The sequence below is a fragment of the Pezoporus occidentalis genome, unplaced genomic scaffold (assembly GCF_034315485.1).
Source record: "Pezoporus occidentalis ecotype Australia unplaced genomic scaffold, CSIRO_AGI_Poc_V1 ctg27, whole genome shotgun sequence".
NCBI lineage: Eukaryota > Metazoa > Chordata > Aves > Psittaciformes > Psittacidae > Pezoporus > Pezoporus occidentalis.
This window is the reverse complement of record NW_026914611.1, coordinates 8,315,155-8,328,237: the sequence shown is the minus strand read 5'-3', so window position 1 is coordinate 8,328,237 and position 13,083 is coordinate 8,315,155. Positions and strand designations below refer to the sequence as shown.

General features: G+C 40.7%; 1 protein-coding gene across 8 annotated transcripts in view; it reads right to left on the bottom strand.

The window, feature by feature from the left end:
* The window catches only part of FARP1 (FERM, ARH/RhoGEF and pleckstrin domain protein 1), a 220,006-nt gene that overhangs the window by 46,147 nt on the left and 160,776 nt on the right, over positions 1-13,083 (bottom strand). For 6 of the 8 annotated variants that reach the window (XR_009965964.1, XM_062624632.1, XM_062624629.1 and 3 more), the window contains 7 exons: positions 12,862-12,976; positions 11,514-11,661; positions 8,877-8,972; positions 7,792-7,955; positions 6,186-6,254; positions 4,544-4,619; positions 2,155-2,395 (listed from right to left, as the gene is read on the bottom strand). Coding sequence is in view for 7 of the 8 variants with exons in the window: in XM_062624632.1 (XP_062480616.1) it covers positions 2,155-2,395; positions 4,544-4,619; positions 6,186-6,254; positions 7,792-7,955; positions 8,877-8,972; positions 11,514-11,661; positions 12,862-12,976 (909 nt within the window). In the remaining variant the exon portion in view is untranslated. The remainder of the gene's footprint in view (positions 1-2,154; positions 2,396-4,543; positions 4,620-6,185; positions 6,255-7,791; positions 7,956-8,876; positions 8,973-11,513; positions 11,662-12,861; positions 12,977-13,083) is intronic. The other 2 variants (XM_062624631.1, XM_062624630.1) reach the window with 1 other exon arrangement.

Genomic DNA, 13,083 nt, shown 5'->3' with positions numbered 1-13,083 from the left:
CGCTATGTACATTAAAGCCTGGACCACAGTTAGTGCCATCCTTTTCTGTGTCAGGGGATGAAAAATTTACGAGGTGGCACTGTAAAAAAAAAAATTGCCTACGACAGACTAACTGGATCCTGTACAGAGAAAGACTTTTCATGATCAAAGAAAAAATAAAATTAAACAGCCACCATCTCCTAACCCCCACCAAAAATCACCCACCACAAAACTTTGATGTCTCCGTAATAATTTCATTGAAAGAATAAGGGAGGGGGGAAAATCCCTTGCAATTAATCTTTATACCACACTGACAAAGGATATAAAGGATTGCTTTGCAAGTAATACTCATACCACTCTTTCTCAGAGCTATTTCAATCTAAGTTTTTTGTTCACTTGAATTATCTTTTTCATCTTGTTCTCTTTCTTGCCCAAGGAAGAGTTCGGAGTTTCAAAAATCTCCATCACCAAATCAGCCTGTTGAACCCACTGAAGAAAAAGCTTATCATTGTTCTGTCATTGTTCCTGTACACATGCCTGATTTGTATCCTCAGTTCATCAGTTAAGATTATAAAATGGGTTATGAAGATGAGTAGACTAAACACATTCTTGCTGTGAAAAGATTTTCCAGTGTATTTCAGGATTTCAACAAGACTTGGTCCTGAATAGCGAGCTGCCTGCATTTGGCTGCAAGTTTTTAACTCTGTTGAGGCACTCATTAGTTGCTCTCCTTATACAGGAGAGATAAAAAAAAAAAAAAAGTAGTAGAAATACAAAAGAGCACAATGTACCTACTTAATTTCATTTTTGTTTGTTTTGTCAAAATAACTAGTCAAGTGTCAAAGTAGTAACAATATATACCTAAAATGTGACTTCATATAAAGAATTGGTGTCTAAAGTCTTACAAAGGTACCTCAATCAGTAATAATTTTCCAATCCTCCTGCCTTTCAGAGGAGATGTGTTTCTGTTAAGCTTCATTGAGACTTACTATTGTATTTCCAGCATCCCTTCCCTCTGGCTGGTCAGTACAATGATAGTCTTTGAAATAGCCCACACACTGAAATTATTATCAACCACTCTTCATGAGCACCAGAAGATGCAACCACTTTGAGCAATCACAGTACCCACTGGTCTTATACTCCCTGGTCCCTAGCAGCTGAACACCTGCACACCATCTTCATCACTGAGACGAACAGACACATCTTCCTCTACCTCCTCCTCAAGCTGAAGGCTTCCCAATGAGTACTTATTTCTAGGCATGGGAGAGGAACTCAGCACAATGGGATTTCCAAACACCAGAGGGTGAGTGAAGGGGTTAATGATTTCTGAATCAGAATCGCTAGATTCTGTCCCACTGCTGGTAGAGCCCTCCATCATCTGGACTGCAGCCATGTGATCCACCATGCCACTGGGATGCAGTGACTGTATGATTGGGCTATGCTTTGATTGTGCCCCAGCTGGCATACCATTTGCCATCATTTTGCCTTCTGGAGAAGACACCTTAGCCACCCTGCTTCCTTTATAATACCTCTCTGATCTATACTCTTGTCCAGGGGTTGAGGATATCTGACTTAGGATAAATGGATCTGTAACTGATTTATTGCAGAGATCTGCTTTTTTCTGTGCACGAGACTGTTGAGAACCTGGAGAATATCTGCAATACCCATGGCAGCTGCCATCATGGCTATCTTCTTCCCCAGTCCTCACCCTACAGTCATGCCCATTTTCTGAGACATAACCCTGAGATCCAGTTCTACTCAGGCTCATGTTAGGGCTTGACCCTTTGCTGCTGGGAGGCAATGGAGTGGCCAGTGGACTACGACTCCCTGGCCCTCTAAACATTTCATCAACCAGTGAGCTGTGCCTTGGCATCCTGGGGCTTCCCTCAGTGTAGAAGGAGATATTAGCTGGGTTATCATCATCAAGGTACTCTTCAGAGAGATACTGGGAAGACTTTAGAGAAGCTGAGGAATCCCTGTATCTAGTTCTATTGCAATTTTCATCTCTGTAGTGAATATAGGCACCACTGGTCAAATCACCCTCATAATTGTCATTTGTTTGGGAATATGACCGGGTTATTTGTCCTCTGAGCAGATCATACTCGCTATCTACATCACTGCAGTCAATGAAAGGAATGGAGGTGCTGCTGCCATGAGCAGCCCTGGAAGCTGGACCTGTGCTTGGTTGCTGTGATTGAGGTCTGTTCTGCTGCATCCTGTCCTTAGCAGCCTCCTCTTCTTCCTCCACTGTTGACACCACTGCTCCATCCACCTTTTTGCCTTCCTTTGGGCTCTTCTTTAAGGAATGGCTCTTGTGCTGTCCAGTGTCTTTTGGTGACGCTTTCATTTCCTTTCCTTGCCGGCAACTCTGCACTGCTGCAGTATCATTGTCGTTTCCATAGGCAAAGCTAGAGCTCTGGAAAGATAAAAAAGGGAAGGCAAGGGGGAGAAAAAGGGGGAGGGAAAGGGGGTAGGGAGAGGTTTGGGAGGGAAGGGAGCCAGAGGGAAAAGGGTATGTGTAATTACGCACCAGAATTTTGCACGGTACAACACAGGAATCTCTTGAAAGCAGAAGAGGTAACCCAAGTTTCAAAACAAATACAATTTAAAAAAAGAGGTCTCTGATCTTAAATAACAGAAAAATATATAAGCTAAGCAAGGGAAGGGAGACAATGTGGTGGTATTTGAGGCCTTTCCATGCCCTAAGGCAGCCATCAACACTCTGGAGCATCAACCTGTCCACACTACTCTGAGAAGGTGGAGGTAAAGATAAACACATGAGACAAATTCTGCACAGCCTACTTATATACACTAAAAAAGCCATATGTGGGCTTTTGAGCACCCCACATTCAATCCCTGGACCATACCTGCCACTAGTTCATGGGCTGACTTTTCTGCATATACAAATATGTCGCATTTGGCCCGGTAGCTATGGTCTACCAACCTGAGCTTGTCTTTGTTATTTTAAAATGCTAAAAGATAGTTCAAATGGGCTGCATTTGTAATAGAACTCTCTGAAGTTCTTAGATTTGCAGAAATGAGAGATACTGTGAATATCAAAAGGAAGCAACGCAATGAAGATGAAGGTTCAGGTAGCATTCTTAAATACACTAACCTAGTAGCTTGATCCTGTCATTTACATTTTATCTAACATAAAGTTATGTGATTAAAGGTTTGCCTCAACAAACACAGATGAGCACAGAAGAACACTGGCAGGTGGAGGAACCCCAATATCCTAGTCAGGAAAATGGAGCTTCCTGACCTGGCTCCTCTGGATGCTGTCCCAGGAGAGCCATCACCCCATGGTCTGGGTATGTCTGGGATAGCAGCAACTGGAGAGACCACAGCAACAGACCTGGCTGGGTAGGTAGGTCAATGTGTAATTGCTAGCGAGCATTCAACTGGACTAGTTGATAAGTAGCGTAAGAGTTGGAAGCCACATACTGGAGCAGCTGTAAGTCAGGCCAGCCAGATGCTGGAAAGACCATTGGGCCTGGAAGTCAATTACTTGCAATGTCTTAAGTCTGTACCAGCTATTGGAGAGATATCTTTCATGTGTTTGTCTCTGTGGCTGAGGTAACCAGGAACCTGAGGATCCAAGTGTCAGTTACTGGACAGACTGTCTAAGATGAATTACTGGAGAAACCCACATGTGTGTGCCTCTATATCTGAGCAACAGTAATTGGAGTGGGGCTGTGAGCCTTGCAGTATTGTATGTCCAGCCACTGGGAGACCTAGGGATCCAGGGGCCCACTACTGGATAGACTGAGTGTCTAAGACCAGTTGTGGGAAGGATCCATACTGTATATGAGTATGAATATTTTTCACTAATGAACTGGTATCCTGATCAGCCAAAGAATGTAAAAGGGTGAGGCTACTGGCACTGTGCTTGTGGGAGTGCTGTTTTCTGTTTGCTTTTACCTATGTGGCTGGCTTGTGTATATACATTGTATATTTATGTTTATGTGGGTGTCTATAGTGAATACATTCGCAGCCTTACTACTAGCTGGACCTGGGAAAATGCAGCTGGTGCAACCTCACTGCTGTTGGATTTGCAAACTCCTAATTCATAGCAGCTAATAATGTAAGACAAATACTTTAGGTATCTACCAGAGATAATGACTATAATGCTCAGAGCTGTAATTTTTCTAAGGAAATAATTCTTCTCCCTGGCTAATACAACAAAACAACTTGTCATGGACAACTAAGACTTCCCAGTGAAGGAAAAGAATTAAACTTTTCCCAGATAAAATAACCAAATAGAACCCAGGACCCTAGCAATAACACTGCGGACTGCAGCTTTTTCAGATGGTCATTAGTACAGCTCAGATAAGCTCTGTATTTATATTTGTCTGGTTGTCTGGAAGTAACACTATTCCACAGGGAAAATGAACCTGTCCTACTTGAAGAACCTAAAACTTACAACACCCAGGGCTCCTCAGCTCCCAGTTAAACAGTAAGTGAGCAGAAATCTATGCTCCTAGAGTTTCAAAAACTGTAATCAGGGTAATCTAACAAGAAATGTCCAAAAGGCATAAGCCAGGGTTTCATCAACATCACTGACTTGTTTTGGCACCTCTGTATGCTGTTCTGAAGGCTGTGCAGTCAGACTTCTGATGGACTGAATCTTGCTGTGTTTCCTGGAGATAAAAGGAGAATCACAGTAAGAAGCCATTTCGTTGCCTTTTTTTTTCCTACAAATAGGAATCAAGAGAAATGCCTTTTAAAATTAAACCTCTCAATAGCAGCTTTCATAAAAGTTTGCTCCCAACCACATTAACATTCCTCCTTTCTGTAAAATTTCAATGCACTATGTGCTGCAAACACATCACTGTAAGAAAAGGGAGAGGCACTGAAGCAAAAAACGGCCTATCACATGAACATGACTCATAAGCAAGGAACTGTTGTCATGGCCTTTGTGGCATCTTGGCCATTACTTTCAGTTCATCATGAATAAGATGAGCTCAGACAGAACTAGCTCTATCAGGTTGGAAGATTTCCCTGGAGACTCTCACTTGAGGTTGGCTATGCCCATTTCTGTTACTTTCAGTATTATTATGAGCTGAATATCCCTGTTCCTATACATTGATGACAACCCACCAAAGAGAGTGCAAATCAATATGGGAAGAAGTTACCTGTGATGGTAAGACATTCACTGCTGAAAAACAGACTGAAAAATAGTGACTTGTGAGGTGGGCTGATGCCAACCTCATGAAGTTTAACCATGCCAAGTGCAAGGTCCTACACCTGGGTCGGAGCAATCCCAGGCACAGCTACAGGTTGGGCAGAGAAGAGATTCAGAGCAGCCCTGTGGAAAAGGACTTGGGGGTGTTGGTCGACAAGAAAATGAACATGAGCTGGCTTCAGTGTGCGCTCGCAGCCCAGAAAGCCAACCGTATCCTGGGCTGCATCAAAAGGAGCGAGACCAGCAGGTCAAAGGAGGTGATCCTGCCCCTCTACTCTGCTGAGACCTCACCTGGAGTATTGTGTGCAGTTCTGGTGTCCTCAGCATAAAAAGGACATGGAACTGTTGGAACAAGTGCAGAGGAGGGCCATGAGGATGATCAGGGGGCTGGAGCACCTCCCGTATGAAGACAGGCTGAGAAAGTTGGGGCTGTTCAGGCTGGAGAAGAGAAGGCTGCGTGGAGACCTCATAGCAGCCTTCCAGTATCTGAAGGGGGCTATAGGGATGCTGGAGAGGGACTCTTCATTAGGGACTGTAGTGATAGGACAAGGGGTAATGGGTTAAAACTTAAACAGGGGAAGTTTAGGTTGGATATAAGGAAGAAATTCTTTCCTGTTAGGGTGGTGAGGCACTGGAATAGGTTGCCCAGGGAGGTTGTGAACGCTCCATCCCTGGCAGTGTTCAAGACCAGGTTGGACGAGGCCTTGGGTGATATGATTTAGTGTGAGGTGTCCCTGCCCATGGCAGGGGGGTTGGAACTTGATGATCTTAAGGTCCTTTCCAACTCTAACTATTCTAGGATTCTATGACTTTAAGGAAACTATGGGTTATACCAACTTCCACCAAATATTCAGGACCAAATTGGAATTATACAAGTGATAAACTGTCAAACCAGCAAAGAAGGATTTATTTTGTTTTTTTAAACTTGGTCTGGTTCTAAGATCATAGAATATAATTACCTGGAAATTGTTACTTTTGTTTGATTAAAAAAAAATTGAACAGGTTACTTATTTCTTCTCACCTTTCAAACTGCACTTTTTTGTGCCCTCCTTCTTTAACATAGTCAAGAACTTGCTTCTGAGTCCGACCACTGGAAGAAAAACACAGAAATAAACACATATTTTTATCAACTTGCACATTACTTGCCTCTTTTTTTTTTTTTTTTTTCCACTATGGAGCTACTTTGGGGTGCCATTTCAGAGCTGCTTAAATTCTGTTGTGTGCCCTTTATGGGGTACTACACTACTGGGAAGTCACCACAATAAAAAGCAAAGCTGGGTTTAAGTTTTCATCTCATGGAACAAAAAATATTCTTGAATCATTTTGAGTCAAATACCAGCCTTCCCTAGTAAGAGTAAACCACAGAACCAAGATAAAAAGAGCGAAAATGCATTTCATGACTCAGGTACTACTACAGAAAATGTCAACTAAGCTTATATATATTTCCTGCAGAAATGTAGGCTGGAAACCCCTTTCACCCTTTTTGCTACAGGCTGTGAAAAAGTAGTGAGAAAGCCCAGCAATTCTTACTGTGCAAAGTTATAAATTCCAAAGGAAACTGGGACCAGTAAAGGAAACCCCCACCTTGAGAATGCTCAACAGAGAACCAAATTCCTCCTGTTCATTAGAAGCTTTCAACCAACTGAATTACCATAAGGCCTGGAAAAAGTTACTGAATTTATTTAGCACAGACAACACTGAGTGGAAGACATAGCCAAAACCTGCTCTCTAAAGCAGAAGGTAAGTTGAATGGACCTACAGTTTTCTATTTACTCAGGCAGAAACTTGACAAGTTATAGCTTGTTTACTCTAACACAGGTCCTTCCACCTTGATTAATTTACTTTGCAGGCAAGAAACAAAGTGGAAAGAGAGACTGAATGGCTGTATCTGCTGCATTCTTGTGCAAGACAACTGGAGTGTACAGCTTATCTCATAAAGAGGGTTTCTAGCTGATCAGCTTATATCAGCTTTACAAACAAAATAAACTGTATGAATGGAAGGATATCCCCCCCAGCATATGCAATGCAATACAGTATCTACAATGAGGCTCCTGTCAGTGTAAGGAAAAAACCACATTAACCCAACTATTAAAAACTTTTCTACAGCTTTAACAACATTGCAGGTAGATTTGGTCTCAGCATAAGTGGTCATCTCACATGAATACTTTGCAAGCATAAAGGTGTCAGCATGAAGACAAGCCATTGTTTTTTACTGCACAGAAAAGGGTTTACCATAGCAACATGCAATGGAAATAAAAATCCCTACTCTGTTACACAGGAAAGATCCCATGCTAGAAGCAGAGGATCCAAAGAATGCCAAAAAGTTGCCAGCTAGCGTTGCTGAGGACACACGTGAATTTTCTTATGTGAAAACAGCTGGAATCTATACACTGTATATCATACCTCCAGAAAGCTATGTTGCAACACCTAATATAAAATTAATGCAGGTTTTTTCCCTACAGTGTTTTTTGCACTGTTCTGGCTGAGAAGATGCAATGGAAAATATAAAGCAGCAAACTACAATATAAATAAAGGAAGGTGAAAATAATTGGTTTAATCTTAGATCATTATGGATGTGATTTTGAAATGAGGAGGCAACAAAGGTGGAAGAAGAATGCAGGTCTTACCTGAACCTAAATGATGAACCTCTAGAAAAAAGAACAGGTTTAGGCTTTGGTTTAGGTTCCTCAAAGAGCCTGAAAAAGGCATGATGCTCCACACAGATCTTCCAGAAAGACTTGCAAAAATCTCGACTGGCCATAAGGAATTCCAGGGTGTCCTGGAATGAACTCTGCAAACAGACATAGCATTCGCAATGTAAAGAAGCATGCAACGTGTTACAGAGATCTACATTGACACAGAGGTGCTATGCCAGAAAAAAGAAAAAAAGCTTTTTTCACTGACCTTTAGGTTTAACAGGCCCCACCCTTCCCACTTTGAGACAACAATTTGACTGACAGCATCACAGCTATTGCTCTAACTTCCTTTCATTGATAAATATGAGAGAGATAAAATGACAAGAGGTGGTTTACAGGCTACAACTTAAGAACTGATAATACAGTACCAGAGTCACAGCCAGAAGACAAATCTGTGACATTCAGTTAACATTTCCTTTGCTAGGACTCTCACCTGAGATGCCAGGTGGATGCATACAGTACCAAGAGTGAACATAAGATATTAATTTAAACAAAGAAATCTTGAGGTGACAAAACTGTATGTTTGATCTGTGAGTAGAAAGTTAGAATCATAGAATCGTTAGGGTTGGAAAGGACCTTAAGATCATCTAGTTCCAACCCCACTGCCATGGGCAGGGACACCTTACGCTAAATCATATCACCCAAGGCCTCGTCCAACCTGGCCTTGAACACTGCCAGGGATGGAGCATTCACAACCTCCATGGGCAACCTATTTCAGTGCCTCACTACCCTAACAGGAAAGAATTTCCTTCTATCCAACCTAAACTTCCCCTGTTTAAGTTTTAACCCATTACCCCTTGTCCTGTCACTACAGTCCCTAATGAAGAGTCCCTCTCCAGCATCCCTATAGGCCCCCTTCAGATACTGGAAGGCTGCTATGAGGTCTCCACCCAGCCTTCTCTTCTCCAGGCTGAACAGCCCCAACTTCCTCAGCCTGTCTTCATACGGGAGGTGCTCCAGTCCCAAATTACCAAATAACCTTTTGTCAACTTCATCAATTCTTGACAAGAACTTACATTCACATCAGGACGTAGTTTGATAAGAAAACGTTTCCTTTTGAAGCTCAGCTTTCGAACCTTAGCCCAGTTGAAGGCATTGATCTTGGTGTGACCCTACAGAGAAGAAAGACAGCAGAGTTTAAGCATTCCAGATCTGAATGGAGAAACCTAAACGACTACAGTAAGCTTGTCATAAGTAAATCATCTATTCATTTCACTTGAAATTATGTTTTTTCTTATCATTCATTCTCTGATAACACAAACCATAAGGCAACTGGTGCTATGACTGGAAGCAGATACTTATAATTAAACTCTTGCACCTAAGACTAGGTATACTGAGTTGACTCAGTACCAACTGCACAAAACAGGGCTGTCCAGTTTTTGCTCAGATTATGTTATCTTGTTCCAGTATGCTGACTCCAATTTTCAGTGGACCAAATCACCTCCCAGAGGTGCCTCCTTCTCCTTTTACCAGCTACAGGGAATCCAAACACATAATATGTCACCTCACTTTGGTGGGTTAGATTTCCTCCCTCTCAGTCTTTCTACAGGGCAAAATAAACACCCCTTTAAATACTACTTAACTGAGGAAAAAAAAGCAACTGAACTGGAAGTATTCTGAGCTTTTATCATAGGGAGCAATGGAAGTAAATGAAAAATAAATAAGTTGTCTCTAAAGAGTCATAAAATGCTTTTCCCCAAAAAGCAATCAAAACCCTGAAGCAAACAGCAAGCCTGAAAGAAATTATCTTCAAAATAGTACAATTCCCAGACACTGCATCATTAGCCCCTACCCCCCAGAAGTCTCAATCTTACCTATGTTTAGAAGTATTTGATGTATTATTTTAAAATACTCATTACAGCAGTTTGTTCAGTAAAGACTTTAGTACAAACATGCTTACAGCAGAAAATTCTGAGAGCTACTATAGGATTGCTGAATGCAGAAACCCATGCTGATTTGGGTGCCGTCACCAGACGCCGTAGGAGTAATGACAGTGTGAAGATCTCTGCTAAGTCAACCTGCTGTCTAAGAATCCCATAATTAATCTCCCTTAGAATATTCAGCAGCACTGACACTGATTTCTAAATAAATGACAGACTTATTAAAATGTCTGTCTGACTACTGCTTATGCCATTTGTGAGTGAACCTTTACTTTTCTCCTAATGAGGTTTTCATAGTTCAATATTTATCAGTTACATCCAAACTAAAGAGATGAACTTAAGGCTCTTGCCCTGTGAAGTGCTTAAAGGAAGCCTTAAGATTACTGCCACACACCAATTGCTGGACAGACTCCAGCAGGTTAGAACCTGACTTCCTTTTCAGCATTCAGTCTTGGAGCCTGACCCAGAAAAATCTCCAAGCATTTCTGAAAGTTCAAAAAAGATGCGTTTTGAAAGTCCCAAACACATAAGGACATAGAGAGATGACTGAATTTTAGAGCTTTACAAATCAGGCCAGTGAGGTGTATGCTGTTTTATGTGAACATGTACTTTCAGCTGAAAGACAGTCTTAATTTATAAGGCTTTGCAATTCAGTAATTCAGCTGATGAAAATACTGTGGGGGAGCAGGGGATGGGCCTGAACATACAATTAGTTATGTGCATTTCTAACATCACAGTGGTGTTCTGATGCTTCAATCTATGCTTCAGTTTTGGGGTTTTACTAGCTGCGTATTTAGTTGTTTGGGGCTTATATATATATTTTTGGTTTTGTTGTTGGTTTTGGTTTGTTTTTTTTAATTATTTCAGAGCATTTGGGTCAGAGTGTTCTGGGTTTGTTGCTGTTTGTTTTTCTTCATAAAAGGACTCAGAGTACTTTATAAAGTTGGAAACATTAGTATTTTAACTATAGTAAAAAAATAATATGAATAATCAATTACAAGTGTAAAATTGTGTATTTTAAAGAACAGTTAACTTACTGTTTTTAATACAGAGTGAGGTAAATATGATTTTGGATGCTAGCAGACACAATTCCATCTGAGGTGAAAGCCGTTTATACCAGCTGACTACCTGTACCTTCACAACTGTAAAAGCCCAATTTGTTACTTACCTAAAGGGAGCTGCAGAACAAGAATTTGATAAATCTACTAATGACATTTCACGAACATTTGCTAGGCTGACTGGGGTAGGAGAGAAGAGGAAAGAAATCTAAGTAAAACACTTTGGATCTTTCAGAGAAAGAAGTAAGATTCATGGATCCAGCAAAAGTAGAATGGCCAAGGCTGGTCAAGAAAATTGCAAAAACTTTGACAAAGTAATGCTGCAGGGATTACATTCACTACCTATGTCCTTCTCCATGTACTCCTGTTGTCTGCTGTTTAAATTTGTCCCTGCTTCACATCCATTTAGTATGCACCACACCTGCAATACCATGACTAGCTTTCAAATTGTAAGCTATGGATCAGTTTGCATCTTGAACAGCCCATTGTAGCCATAAATGGAGTTTTACCCTGTGCAAGCAAATAAGGTAAGAGTCCCTGGAAGTGAAGTACCTAATGCAGCTATAAAAGGTTTAAGGTCATTGTTAGAAAAATTGTGGAAGTTCCTGAATTTTCCCAACCAAATTCTTTCAGACATGGCTCAGGTCCTAAATTCTCATCACTGTAAATCTCTGTGCTTTATAAAGTACGAAGTCATGTCCTGAGCAGCTCTAACCTGAAACACAAGAATGCCTGTGTTGGCAACAGCCAGGTTGATTTTTGTCCCTTCCCTGTCCTTGGCTGGATGCAAGCGTATTCCATACATCTCCAGACGGCGGGCAATCTCTAAAAGCTGGAAGTCTGACTCTGCTGGTGTCTGCCCCCTTGAGAAAGAAAACAGAGAAGACACACAAATCCATCACACATTTTAATAGAGAGTAACAAGTCCTTCAGAGAACAAAGAGACATTTCATCAGAGAGACTGAAACCTGTCAGAGGTGTATGATCTATATGGTTTTATTATATTCCCAGATTTATATCAGCTAGAACAACAGCTTTATCTTAGTCTAAATCAGTACCAAAGAATCCACAGATTTTACAGTCTATTAGAAATTTTGATTGCTCCAATTCTGAAGCACGTGATAAAGCCAGATTTTGAACCATTAACTTTAACAGAATTCACTACCTCTCTTTGTATTTCCCATCAGAAAAACATGCTGTATTCCTAAAAAATAATAATAATAAAAAAGTCAAAACAAAACAAAAAAACAGAAACATGTATGGGCGTTGCTCATTGTAAAAGGAAATGCAATACCAAAATTAAGTAAAACAGAAAACGTTAAAACCTTAACATAAATGTTGGGGACCAATGAGCACTAAATTAATCATGAACAGAATTATGCAGAAGTTCTGATTATTACTGCTACAGAACTCCCTACCACTCATATCTAATTCAATCTAGCTCAAAATGAACCTATTCAGGTCTTGAAAGTGTTCTCAACAGCATAAAACCCCTAACTGTTCTATGCCATATTTGTAATTCTTTTAACCACCTTCTTACCACTAGTCTTTTCTCCAGGTCTTAGGATACCGATGTGTATCATCATCTTGAATTCTATTACCCTAAATCCCTAATTCTGCAAGCAGTATGTGCTTTTCCTGGAACTATTGCTAAACTCCTTCACTCATCTCTAGATGGGTGGTGAAAACGATGGAAAGCTGAAAAGGCAACATTCGATATCCTTGAAATGAAAAAGACTGTTGTCAGAAGTGCCTGGCTAATTTGCAATCACACCTGCATGCAGAAAATCAGCAGTGAAGCATTTTGTATGAAATAGACTGTAAAATCATGGCATGTTTGAATGAATATTAAAATCAATTGCTCTTTAAACATCTCGTTATGATGACGAGAAAAAGGCAGGAGTAACCTTCAGGAAACTCATAGGCTTGAATATTTTTTAAGAAGGAACCTCTGAGAAACGCAGAGGTCCAAATCTCTTTTGCACTTATAATGTAGCACATATTTACAGTTGGAACTACTCTAAAGGAAAAGATGACCATTAACAAGAACAAAAAAGACTTACGTGTGGCTACGGTGAAATTCCATGATTTTGTCTTCTAGTGCTTCTTGCTGAGGTATATACTTGTTCTTCGCTAAGTGTTCACGATCTATGGTTTCATCAAAATCCCCAATCTCAGCTATGGAGAATTTTAAGAAAAGTCTGTTAAAACACTGTATTAAATCTGAATTATCTGTGCAATCCAAAAGGTGGAGACAGCTGGGAAGAGGACAAAGAATCAGTTTC